The 13980-nt window shown below is 47.7% G+C and overlaps 1 protein-coding gene across 2 annotated transcripts in view; it reads right to left on the minus strand.

The window, feature by feature from the left end:
* The window catches only part of LOC144132573 (peroxisomal ATPase PEX6-like), a 72598-nt gene that overhangs the window by 17578 nt on the left and 41040 nt on the right, over window positions 1–13980 (minus strand). Inside the window, exons 14-16 of one of the 2 annotated variants that reach the window (XM_077665065.1) lie at window positions 12418–12519; window positions 10872–10942; window positions 9818–10098 (exon numbers count right to left, since the gene is read on the minus strand). In XM_077665065.1, coding sequence (XP_077521191.1) covers window positions 9818–10098; window positions 10872–10942; window positions 12418–12519 — 454 coding nt within the window. The remainder of the gene's footprint in view (window positions 1–9817; window positions 10099–10871; window positions 10943–12417; window positions 12520–13980) is intronic. The other variant, XM_077665066.1, reaches the window with a different exon arrangement.

Consider the following 13980-nt stretch of genomic DNA (forward strand, 5'->3'; position numbering starts at 1 on the left):
TTTTGCACTTCAGACCCTGCAAGAGCAGTCTTTCGATGCAGGTCTTCAATCACTGAAAAACGTAGCCTCTCGTGTATCATTCAACATGGCCAAGCATGCACATGCGCAGTTACCTGACTCTGATTAGACTCAGCCCACAAATGATGCAGTTCAAATTTCTTTCATTCCATGCAAATGACAAACACCCTGCAAGGACTCTAGCGCAAGGATTCTTATATGTCCAAGACATTCTGGACCATGAGGAGAAAATAATAATAATAAAAAAAACATTGTCTAGCTGTTCTCACTTGTTCGAGAAAAATGCAACCATAACAGACACTATAAATAAGTAATTAAGCACTGAGTAATTTTGTTTCTCAGTTCCCATCATGGCTGTTTCATCCACGTCATTCACAGAGCACCCAAAATGTACTTCATTTTGCAATGATCAATCAAAAGCCAGACAAAGGACCTCTATGTACGGGCCTGAGTCCACCCCAGACCCACAGCTTCAAGACCAGATCCAACCCAGGGCCGGCGAAACAGCACATTTTCCAGCCTGGCTTTCTTGGGCCAGGGGAATTTTATTCATGAAGTTACAATTCTGCACTTTAGGCTCATGTAAAACAAGTCCTGGTGCACAAGAAATTTTGCTGCATGGAACATATGAAAATACATGACATTGGTTTGTCTTGACATCAAAGAATGCAATCATATAAACTTATCATCCTGCTAGTCACAGAAGCTGAGTTATGAGGTTTTAAATTTGCCACTTCAGAAACAGGGGAAAAATTCTGTACTATTCCTGTGTCTGGAGTGGCAACTTGAAAATCCTATAAAGCAACTTCTATGATAGGCAGGATGCTCTTATTGCATTGATGACATGAAAAAGCAGCAATGGCATGCATTTCTTCAAGTTACTTACAGCACAATCTGTTAAAAGCTCCTGACAAAAAGTTACATAACATATTACATCAGTGCACAAGTATTAGCGTTACATAAAACTAAATGGCACATGTACCGTATTTACACGATTTTAAGTCAACCTATTTTTCAAATTTTGAAAACCCAAAGTGGGTGGTCGACTGAAAAGCGAAACCAAAGCATCGCACCATTAAATAAGGGCAAGACAAACGAGATATCAGGCACGCTACGGCGTCGTTGCATTTTTTTTGCTGCGCGGCTCCGTCGCATCGCTCTTGGCGCTGGCCTTGAGCAGCTGTTAAGTCAACGCGCAGAACCAGCATCCCCACCACGTGCGAGGCGGCCGATGGTGGCTGTCGATAAGCAGAAGCCCACTCCCCACACGTGGCCACAGATTGCGTCTGCTGATAAGCAGGGGCAGCCCAATAACACATTCGTGTTCTACTCTTAATAGGCGTCGTCAAAGTTTTTTTTTTGTTGTTTACTTTCAAACCTCAAGGGAGCACTCAAGGGAGCGTCGATAGTTGATGGAAGGGCCACTGTTCCAATGGTGGCACCACCCCCACTCGGAACTGCAGCGGCGCTGAGGAGTGTCGGTAGCCAACAGAAGAGCCAACGCCACTCACGCGTAGTTTCTCTTTGGCACTGACGCATTTGGCTACTGCCGGCCGCATTTTGAAAAGTTTTTAATGTAGTGCTTCGTCATTCGTTATTTGTGCTCCGAGTCCAGTAAGCAACTGGTGCTCGTTCACAGCCACATTCAAGACGGCTGTCATTCTTTATGCCGACCAAATGAACAACTGTGCGCCGGGCCACAAGTTTGACGTTCGCAACGGGTGATCAGATGTGGCAGCTGCAGCGAGGCAAAAAATTTTAAGCTGTTCCACGTGATGTCATGATGTGGCTGTTTGCGAAGTGCGGGATTTCACCGCACGACGATGTTAGAACAATGAGCTGTGGGACGGCAGCAGAAATCACGACGGCAACGCTAGTGAGGATGATGGCGCAAGCGTGGACGAGTAGTCCAGTGACTAATACATTTTCGTTTTGAAATGTGCCCACAGGCACTCCCGCGCGCGGCAGCCGATAGCCGCTGGCGATAAGCGGAGGCCGCAGGATAGTGCTATCATGTTCTAATATTAAAGACATTTTTTTTCCAGAAATGTGGTGTGGGGGGGTCGATTTACATTCAAATCGACTTACAATCGTGTAAATACGATATCTGAAATCAGCATACAAAAACATGCTCCTTAATATTTTAATAGGTGTGACAATGATTTTAGCAATATTTTTTAAGATCAGCCCCTCAATTAAGATAAACTCCAACTGTGTGATGATTACGTGATGTAACCGAGTGACATAATCTAAGCTTTACCTTAAAGGGACAGTGAGGAGAACTCTATCAAATTTTTTTTGTTACCAAAATCTGATAGTTCAACATTTCATGACTTTGTTGCCGCTTGTCCGGGAGTGAAAGATGCATTTATTTCAAAAAAATTTGGATTTCAAGTTGAAAAAGTTTTTCCCGCCGCTCCGATTCAAACTCGGGGCACTCTTGTGATGTCACGGCACCCTCTTATGACATCATAGGACGGAGTGACGTCAAACGTGACATACACGCAGACTCCGTGATTTCTGGAAGCTAGTGGTGCAGTCTAGCAGCAGCCGAAATGAAAGCTACTGCCACCGCACGTTGAAGGCATCTATCGGGTGTCGCTACCGTCGCTTCGTTTAAGTTTGCACCGGCGTCTTGCCAGCGTTACGATGCATCCCGTTCCCTAACCCGACGAAGTTCTCGCAAAAACTACGCCCTGCATTTCAGCGACCTACGCCCTACAGAGCGTGCGATGCTTTTGAGGGTGCACGGTTAGGTTAGGCGCCGACGGGTCGTTTTCCTCTTCCGCCGTAAGCAGCCATTGCTAAATATTGTAAACTCAGTGCGGGGAGTCGCGAGGGGCGAGGACAAGGTCGGCGCGTCGCGCCCATCGGAGGCTGGCTGGGGCTTTGGGGCCAATGGATTGTGATTCCTTGAATAGCGCTGTTGCACGATGCAGCAGGCGGCGTCGAGGAGTTTTCCCACAGTTGCAAGAGCCAGGTTATCTATTTATTTTTTTTCCAAAAAAAAACCGGATGGGTGCTCAAGGGTGCTCGCGTTTAAAGTTGGCGGCTTCAAAGTAAAGCCGACGCACGACGCTTCAACGGGCTCCGTGCATTTCCGGAGGAACGGGGTCCACTGGATCGGGCTCTTCGTATGTGTACTGTGAATGGATTAAATTAGCCGAGAGCTAGAATAGAACAGCTGCGCCCAACTGCCGAAGCTATTGAATGGAGCCGCAGACAAACGAGTTGGAGGAGAGTGGAGTCACGGTCTCTGCAGGTTCCAAATCTCTTTTTCTTAACCGCCTTGTATCTTGTCTCCCGCCCCTAATAACTATTTCCGTTAAGTAGTTCGAAATTGACTGGCACTGCCGGGAACGTTTCGCCAGGAGAGCGCACGAAGACACAAGTGCTCTTTATACTGCTAACTACGTTGTATGATCACCAACCATCATGGCCTGAGCAGCCTTAACAGGCTCCTTCAAAGGTTAACTAGCACTTGAAGCGGCACTTGGAGTTTCTCTGCTGTTCGGTGCTTGTACATCGCGGCGCGTCAAAACCAAAACCATGGAGTACTGAAAGCTCATCAACGCGAAGCGCCATAAAAAATCGAAACTCCCCTGGCCGCCTGTGGCGCCGCCAAGCATCGGTTTTCTTTACTTCCAACATTCAGGTTGTCTTCTGTCTGTCTTCCTTGTGTGATAAAAGTGCACTATCGGTTTCAAAACAAAACTTACTTCAATACTGAACCACGCAACCTTCCTTTGTCAGCCTCAGAGATTCCATGTAGGAAGGAAAATTCCTCCAAGGTGGCATCTCTTGTCCTATGACGTCATCACGCCTGTACTTGCGAGATTTGCCCGTGGCGGTGATACCTGTACCTTGATTCTTGCTATTTTCTACCTTACAAGAGCATTGTTTTCAGTAAGAGCGGCGTTTTTGTGATCAGAAGCTGGTATTCTATCGATACAAGCCAACTTCAATTTCTCCCCAGTGTCCCCTTAAGGTGGATAGAAGGCTCAAGAGTCAACTTAAGCACCACAGTTCAAATTTCATCATCATTATCAGCCTGACTACACCCACTGCAGGGAAAAGGCCTCTCCATTGTCTCTCCAATTAACCTGGTCCTTTGCCAGCTGCGCCCACCCTATGGCTGCGAACTTCTTAATCTCATCCGCCCACCTAACCCTCTGCCGCCCCCTGCTATGCTTACTTTCTCTTGGAATCCACTCCGTTACCTTCAAGGACCAGTGGTTATCTTGCCTTCGCATTACATGCCCTGCCCGAGCCCATTTCTTCCTCTTGATTTCGACTAGGATGTCATTAACACGCGTCTGTTCCCTCACCCACTCTGCCCGCTTCCGGTATCTTAACGTTGCGCCTATCATTTTTCTTTCCACGGCTCGCTGCGTTGTTCTTGATAGAGCAATTTATAATAGAGCTTTCAGGGACCATGCATCTTTATGCCATTAGAACGCAGCATAAATTCTAATACTGTATCCTGAGTGTCAAAAGCACTCACATCACAATGAGCAAGAATGTCGCGGTTTAGGAGAACTTATTTTACAGATACTGCTAATGTTTCCTTTTCCTTGGCACATTTTCACCCAGAAAAGTCCCTCATACAGAACAAGTTTCAGACATTGTTTCGTGAGCACATTTTCTGAAAATCACATGACTTAAAAGCAACTTTGTTTTTTGATACCACTGGTGACAGTGCGCCTTTTTTACGAGATGTGGCACCCTCTTAGGAGTGTGCAAGAACTCCTGCTACTTGCAAAATTGGTTGAAAACAAACACACAGTGGGTGACTCAGGTGTCATTGAGGTGCCAACTGCACCTGCGAAATGGCAGCTGCTGCCACGTGATGCTCACACCCGTCACTAACAAGAACTGCGCATGCACAATAGAGGCAGGCAGTTTGTTTTCAACCAGTGGAGATCAAGGAGGAGGCATGTGCACAGCAGTATATACAGTCGAACCCGGATATATCGAACCCGCATATTTCGAATTATTGGCTATATCGAACACACAGATTACCCCCTTGAAAATACTATGTAAAAGTATAGGACAATTGCGTAGTATATCAAATTCCATTTTCGTTGGACATTCGATATATCGAACGGCGCGCTGCGCCGCGCCCCTGGAAGGTGCGCTTTTCCCAAAGACATTCGTGTCCGGTCCTCAGAGGTAAACTTTTCCGCAGAGTCAGTCAGCAGGCTCCTCCTCTGCGCATGCGCGGCCGTCGTCTAGCGACGGAGACGCAGAGCCTTTCTCCCGTTCTTGCGCCCCACCGGCGCGAGCTCTCTCGCTCCTCCTCTACCGCCGGCGTGTGCATTGGGCAAGGGCATTGGAGCTCATCGAAGAGAGTGGGCGGCATGGAGACGCGGCGACGTTTCCAAGCCACGCTTCCTGGGAAAAGGGAGAGAGAGAGAGTGAAGGGTCGGCACGGTCGCTCGTGGGCCAGGTGAGACGAGAGAGCCAGAGAGGGCTCAAAAAACGAACATAGCGCCTTCGACGGCATATTCCGCAGATCTTTTTCCCCGCTCTCTTCTTTCTTTTCCCTTTGTCGTTCCTTCGCAGCCCCGTTGACTGTCGCTCGAACAGGCTTCGCTCGGACTGCTCCATCTGCACATCGTGCGTGTTGTTGTGCGTACCTCTGTTTCAACGTGCCGTGTGTAGCGTGTGTGATTGCAGTCATCTGGTGAGCTATGGCATCCGCGGACATAAAAAAAGAGGAAGAATCTGGACTTTGCAAGAAAGCTTGAAGTAATCCGGCGTGTTGAGAATGGAGAAAAGAAGTCCTCCGTGGCAGACGCATTCGGCATTCCGCGGAGTACTTTAAGTACGTTGTTAAAAAACAAGCAGGACATCAAGCTTAAAGCAGGTGAGGAAAGTCGCTCGGGAGCGTGTCGTGTGCGCCCTGCTGCTCTTGACAAAGTGGAGAAGGCACTCTACATGTGGTTTCTTGAAATCCGAGCGAAAAATATTCCCGTGGATGGCCCGACCTTAATCGAAAAGGCCAAATGGTTTGCTACGGCTCTTGGCGAAGAGAACTTTTGCAGTGGCACTGGATGGCCGCAATGGTTTAAAAACCGCCACGGCATTGTAGGAAAGGCCATTTCAGGCGAAAGTGGGGCTGTCAGCAGCCAGGAGATGCAGCAGTGGCTTTCTGAGGAGTGGCCGAAAATCACTGAGAAGTTTTCGCCTGCAGAAATCTTCAATGCAGATGAAACTGGTCTCTTTTGGCAAATGTTGCCGAATAAGACACTCGCTCTTCGTGGAACCACATGCCACGGTGGTAAAATGAGCAAATTGCGTGTGTCGGTGCTGCTTGCAGCCAACATGGATGGCTCGTGCAAGCTACGGCCATTCGTGATCGGGAAGAGCAAGTCACCGCGCTGCTTCAAGAACTTTAAACAGCTTCCCATCCGCTACGGCTGTAATAGGAAGGCCTGGATGACACGTCAACTTTTTGTTGAATGGCTGCAGGCTTGGGACGCTGAGTTGGGCAAGTCGGGCCGCCGAGTTTGCCTTCTGGTAGACAACTGTTCGGCCCATCAAACAACTTGCAAGCTGCAGCACATCGAATTGAAGTTTCTCCCGCCGAACACCACAGCGAGACTGCAGCCCCTCGACCAGGGTATCATAAAGGCATTCAAAGTAGGCTATCGGAAGCGACTTATTCAACGGCTCCTCATAAACCTCCGCATGGGAACTGATCTCAAGATTGACCTGCTTGGCGCGATCCAGATGATTACCGGCGCTTGGGGCGACGTGAAGCAGGCCACGGTAGCCAACTGTTTTGGCAAGGCAGGCCTTGAAGTGGCCAGAGATGAATGTCCGGAAGCTTTAGATGACGATGAGTGCTTGGAGGACGCGTTCCGCGACTTGTCCAATTTTTCCGGCACCGTCCCGCCCGAAGTTACTGTTGATGACTTCATTAACGCTGACAGCGAAGTTCAAGCGGTAGCCGACCTCGCTGATGAGGACATTGTGGCCAGAATAGCTGGCGTTCAAGACAGCGATTCCAGCGACAACGAGGGCAACTGTGTTTTCGAAGAAACGCGTCCGTGCACAGCCACTGAACTGGCGTCAGCGTTCAGCCTGATTCGGCGCTGTTGCAGCGAAATGGAAGGCACTGGGCTCTCGCACCTAGACAGTCTCGAGAAGATTGAAACTAGTGTTTTAAACTTCATTTCCCAGAGGAAAAAGCAGCCCAAAATTAGTGATTTTTTTTCCGTGAAATAAAGCGCTTTCATATTGTGTGCACATGCTATGTGATTCGCGGCTGTTCCAATTGGTAAGCCACAATTTTTTATGATTGCGAGTGCTTTTTTGGCCTTTATCTGTATATCGAATTTTCGCTATATCGAACTATTTTCCGATCCCCGTCGAATTCGATATATCCGGGTTCGACTGTAGTGTGAAAAAGGCAACTGAATGCAATAAGTAGATAGTCTTGTTCTTAATAAAATTCTGGTCTAGAAAGCCCCTCTGACGTTATATTTTGGCTATACAGTACAACAGTTTCCCTAAACATTCCAAAAATGTTCAAAGATTTGTACATCCCTGATTTTATTTTCTGAGCTTTTTTTCACTGCAACAACTGAAAGCCCTTGCTACTAAACAGGTACGACCTCCTTTGAGGCAACGCTTCTCAGTGGCAAGTGCTCGTAGTTCTGTTTCTTTTTCCTTTCGCATACGATCTATGCAATGAGTTTGAGAGTGCTTGGGAACATGCGGAAATAAGTGCTCTCGACAGCTATTAAGCTAGGGTTTTATGGAGAACGTAATGTTAGTGTTGCTCTCTTGTTTTAATTCCCTCCAATCTCTCATCCAACACTGCTCGAGAAGTGAACAAACAGCTGTTGCATATTGCAGTTTTTTTGTGCCTCACATGGTCTAACATCTGCTTGCAATGTCACAGTCACGGCTCAACTGATGAAACTGAAACAACCCTAGGGAAAATTCTAAAAGCAGAACTAACATCCTATTTGCTTATCGACAGCTAATTAAGCAATTAGTGTAACAAAAATCAATAGAAAAGAAAAACGGTTAGGCTATTAGATTTTCCGATGCTGGGAGGCAGCATCTGCAAGGCCACTATCGTGACAGAGACGTCCGATTGAAGAACAAGTGAATTAGCGTCCTCTGCTAACACAGCGGCGTCATAAAGACATGCAGAGCTTAAAGGCACACTGAGGAGCCAGGTCAAATCAAAGACCTGGCCTGTATCAACAAAATACTGCATTTTTAGACGCAAAGAGAATACTCTCATTGGAAGCGGAGCTTTTATAAGGTAAAAAATAACAAAAGACATAATACAGGAGGTGCCATCGCTCCCCAGTTTCACAAGTAAAATGCGTGTGTGGATGTCGATTTCGGATGTCGTCACTCACTTCAAAAGATGTCACGAGTTTGAATCGACTCATGGGAAGTTTATTAAATCCAATTTTCTCAGCGATAAACGCATCCTTCGCTCCCGGAGAAGCGGCAGCACAGCTAGCAAGAGCCAGGGAATTGATTTTTTACCAAGAACAAGAACTGGATGGAGTTCTCCTCGGGATTAATTTTAATCCTGTAGCTTAACAGTGCATAAATAGGGCCCTTCATTGCCAGGTCAAGCTCAATTTTACGTGATTCTTGCACCCCAAACACATTTTTCAAGAAATGAATTAAACATGATTTCTACATGAAAATTCACCTTTTGGAGAACATCATTCCCCAATACACTAACTGAAGCCACCTTTCGGAGTGGTGTTTTGCAGTTAAATGGTGTTTTGGACATCTTTTAATGCCTATTTTCATGATGTGGTTTAATTATAAGGCAAGCTTGAACAGTATGCCACAAAAGCAAGAGGCCAAAGCACAATTACTGACCAGACATCTTACCAGCATGTACAGTTGCGAGCAAAAGTGGTGTACAACACGCACCCAGTGGCGGAGCTCAGGAAAACTGCATTGCAACACCATCTAGCAACAGCTATCTAGGATCGAGACGATCGTGGTGATGCTCCAATTTATCAACAAGCATGTCAGTTAGCTCAGCTCGATGGGTAGTGCTCCATCTCGCCTAAATGCTCCAACGCGATAAAAGTCACACGGGTGGCATTTTTCTTCATATTTCGGTTTACACTGCATGTTCGAGATATGGCAAGGTAACCGGCGCATGACTGCCGCTCGCCACTCTGCGATATTGCTAGCGTAATGGTCGTTTGCGTGACACTAACTCGAGGAACAAATAGCCATGTCTGTGGTGTTTAATTTTAACTCAACGTTTTCGCCAACGTTACAGGTACGGGTACTGCTGCAGCACTGCTCGGCATTTCACCGAACAGGAGCACGGCACACCGAAGGGGCCAAATGGCATGCCTGCAGATAACATAGGTTGCCCTTGAGCTGTCTCGACCCGTCGCTCTCGCTAGGTGGCATTTCGATGCAGTTTTCAAGAGCTCCACGACCGGCTGGGTGTTGTTGTACACCACTTTTGCCCATGACTGTACATTGTAATTGCACGTGCTGCTGCTTCTAAGACTAAGTGAAATCCATTTAAGACTAATCCAAGACCTACACGGCAAATACAGGAATGGATTAGACCAATACATACTTGTTTTAAAAATTTCGCTAGTGAACGTAACAGCGGAAATTCAACCATAAATTATTTACTGGGTGCAGGCAAATTCCACATGGTGATGCATGTTTACTAATGCTTCATGCATACTTCCGAAGAAAAAAGCACACCATAAATTATTTGGCGTCTCTGCCCCCTTCACATGTCCTGTAGGTGGGGTATGCTCTATCCCCTTCCCCTTACCGGATCGCTTCAGTCCCGCTTCGAGCAGCTGTGGGTGGCGCAGGGGCAGCTGCAGGGTGTCGGTCAGGGTGCGCTTGGCGTCCGCCAGGCCCCCCACATCCTCCCAGTGGACGGCCGGAATGCGGGGCGCACCGACTGCCTGCGCCTGAGTGCCCTGCAGCCACTCCAGGGACGACACCAGGTCGCCCTGCAGCAGGAGGGGGCCTGCCACACACAGGCCAGCCTCCTCCTCTCCTCCTTCCTCCTCCCCTCTCCTCCTTCTGCCGAGAACATCACTTCGGCTGCAACACAGTGTGAGAGAGCTTTCCCTTCAGCGGAGACATCATGGTCGCACACTTCATTTAATTCAGAAACAAATGGACTCCTCAGCATCATCACTCTTTATTCTGTGGTGGTTCCAACTGCTTCACCTCTGCACGGCTAGAGAGAGCCTCCACCCAGCCCCACAGATGACAGAACTGAACCACATGAATACATAAGCAACACTCTGACTGAGGGGCAGGTAAATACAGAAGGGCATCCTCTTCGCTGGTGAGAAGGGCATGGTCTCAGTGCAGTGATGTCAACAACTTATCACAGCTTACAAACAACCAACGTGCAACCAGCCAAAGAAAACAAAAAAGCAGTGGGAGAACAAGACTTCAGGACTGCTCCAATGTTGTCCTCCTCTAGGCGATTCTGCTCGTCTTTCCCATTTCGCTTAATGTGGACAGAAATGTTCACAGAAACACCCATCTCATGCTTGCTATGCACCATCCATAGCCACTTCATGTGTGCCTTCCAATTTCCAAGTCCTTCCTTGCGACTGAATTAATTTGTGGCACTAAAAACACATGGAGGGGCTTGTCTCTGTGGCTTCGTTTGATTCCACGTGACAAAGGAAAGCTTCGGTGTCTGCAAGTGTAAGCCGGGCCACCTTGCCTGAGGCTGCACCCTTGCCCCATCACCGAGGTAACAATGTATGCAAAGTCTCAGAACAGCCAGCTGGCAGGCCCAGCGGAAGCAAAAAGGAGCGACGAAGCGAAACCACAGTGCAAGGAGTTTGCATACTGACCCTGTGAGCCTCTCGTAAGCCTTCATGGTGGCCTGACCGACCAGGGCGCACAGGTCACCCAGGTTGAAGCCCTGCAAGAGACAAAAACACTAATTCAGGTGCTTGAAGGAGCAAGCAGTCAATCAATGCGAATTCTTCGGAGGACACACTGTAGCCGAGGCCTTTCATGCATGAAAACCTACTACAGTCACAGAAACCATGGAAAGCATAGGGGACCCCTACTTTACAGTATCACTGAAATGGTTTCTAAAAAATGCGGGGCAAAGTACATTACCTAGGAAACCGTATGATCCAAAACAACTGGGGTTCTGAAAAGGGCGACTCAGCAACAACTGCAAAGGCATATAGCCGGTCACCGCTTGTTGGCGCGACATCTCAGTGTTTTTTCTAAAACTTGTAGACTTCTACCCACATCTGAGTTGCTCTCATAATGAAAGAAATTTGGTAACACATGCAGTCTGGTGGACGCAAAGGCGTCAGTAGCCAAAATCTCTTTGTTCTGACGGTCGTTGTTTTCAGATGGTTCGCCTCATGGCACGTATTGCAGAGAAGCCACTCTGGTAGCTGACTACTACTGCGGCCCAATGTTAGGTTAACACACTGTGTTCATTTTTTTGGACGCTTCACCCCACTGTACTTTGCTACTGCTACTCTGCAGATCTCTAGTTTAATTTCAACCCTTCCAGCCATTTTATTGCACGCTTGCATGCTGACATTGTGCACACGGACATTTTATTTTTTGCACTTTGCTTCCATAAAAATGGGGCCTTTGTATCAGGATAAGAACCCACAAACTTGTGCTCGGATGCAGAAAGTATGAGCCATTGGACAAGACTGGTAGGTACCCAGAGGACCACACCAACGTCAGTCTCCCACACATCTTAGATGTACAGAGAGGTAACATAATCAACGGCATAGGATTATGTGAATCACAGTCACTGACCCTGTCTGAGAATGAACGGACGGATGTCTTGGAACCACGTCCGTGTTACGTTGCTCATTGAGCAGGACAAGGCATCATCGTCACTTATGTACTACTGGGGACAAAAGATTCCGAGACTCATGTTCTAGGAAAAACGTCTATAGCAGCTTCACCTCGCTACCCAGTCGCCTGATATTGTGAAGAAAAGGAAGGAGCATTTAGGCCTTTAATGCCTTCATACAATATCAGGCGACTGGGTAGTGAGGTGGAGCTGCTATAGACGTTTTTCCTAAAACTCGTGTTCCGGAGCCATTTGTCCCCGGTAGTACGGAACACTTCATGTAATGAGCATAAGTAGCCCTTCCGTCTGGCTCATCGTAGCCGGCATTAATCATCAAGCAGATGCCAGCTACAATGAACTGGGCAAAGGGGAATATTAATGGTCGTCTACGGGCCTTCATTATGTTGCACATGCAGGTGGAAACAATGCCCTGTCCTTCTCAGTGAATAAGGTATTCCCGTGAGCAGTTCCGAAACGCCGGTCCACCTTCAGAGCGGGTCGGCAATCGTGATTCCCTCAAGCCCACAGGGTGAGGAGAGGAGATGGGAAGAGAGCGTCCTCACGGCCGTCCTCTGGGCCAGGTAGGAGATGTCCACCGAGTTGCTCTTGGGCAGGCTCCACAGCAGCGCATCCAGCAACTGGGCACGCCCATCTTCGTCAGGGTACTGCACAGCGCAAAAGCACACCCAACTCTCAACTAGCGTGCCAGAAGTGAGCACCACCCACACGCTCAGACCAAACAGGTCGTGGCACAATCCTGTGATGACCGGTGGCGGTGGAAGACAACGCCATCCAACTGTTGCTCTGAGTATAAATCAAACTTTAAGCTCTCTATGGGCATGCTTTTTTGGCTTTTGCGATTTCTTCAAATTTGCTGCTCACAAAATGGAACTAATACTGCAGAAAGAAGTCCCCCCCCCCTCTTTATTCAGGAGGCGTGTGTATAGTATACACGCATGCTAGCTCAAGGGGAGCCAGGCTGGTGGCACCATAACTGAACTGTGGAAAACTCTGCGGGGACAATTATTTGTTGACACTGCATCAACAGAGAATTTTGTGCATAAATTGGAAATGCATGTTAAATAAGAATTTTGCTCCCTTGCATACCTGTCAGTTCAATGGTTGTCGTCTAGGCATTATTGTCATTCCAGCCATTCCAAACTGACTAAGCACCACAGAAGAAGAAGAAAAAAAGAAAACATGACATGCACAGAAATGTAAACTGCTTCATTAGACAACATGTAACAGTATGCAGCCTATAATGTGGTCTTGAACTTACACATGACTGGCAGCCAAAAATATCATGATCACAAGTAAAACCTCATTAATTTAGCCTCCAAAGGATCAGTAGAAATGCCTGAATTATTCGAAGGTCACATTGTCAAATTCCTCCCCCCAGTGAAAAGAAATTTTTAAAATACCAGACAGCTTACCACGGCTAAGAGAGGAATATCATGCCGTAACACTGGGGCCTTCAGCGTGAAGGCCTTTAACATAATGCTTCTAAAGGCACTTGACCTAAGGGCCTTTACTACAAACGCCGTGAAGGCATTTACCCTGAAGGCCTGCCAGGTGTACACACCTGGTAGGTTACCTACAACCTGGAGGGCCACCTGCCATAAAGCAGGGTTCAGACACGTACGCATGCCCGTATTTCAAAAATGTGCCCAGTAGTGCTACCATACTCAAATTACCAAAAATGCAAAAATGCACTGAAGCCTTGTGAGTAGCCTCCATCACACAAGCAGTGAACAACCCATGGTGTACCTACAGTTTCAGTGTGCTACGACAACAATGCAGATGCAGCCGAGGAGAATGCACATTGGCATTGAAACAGTGAGGCTGCTTACAACAATCTGTCAGTTGGTGTCCAAAAGCAGTGCACAGCTGGGTTTGGACAGCTGTCTAATGTGCGGCCGTTGACGCGGGTAGGCAGCAGAGTTAAGAAACCAAAAATATGCGGCCAGGCTATTTTTTGACCTAGTGACAGGGGCCTGCCATCTTCATACCGCCTGCTGTTACACACACATCAGAGTTGAATGGGCTACAATGCACCACGCAATAGGGGGATTTTTACATGGTCGTTTTCCCAGCTGGAGAAACCTGGACTGGACCCCCTCTGGAGA

This window comes from Amblyomma americanum, chromosome 5, assembly GCF_052857255.1.
Source record: "Amblyomma americanum isolate KBUSLIRL-KWMA chromosome 5, ASM5285725v1, whole genome shotgun sequence".
Taxonomy (NCBI): Eukaryota; Metazoa; Arthropoda; class Arachnida; order Ixodida; family Ixodidae; genus Amblyomma; species Amblyomma americanum.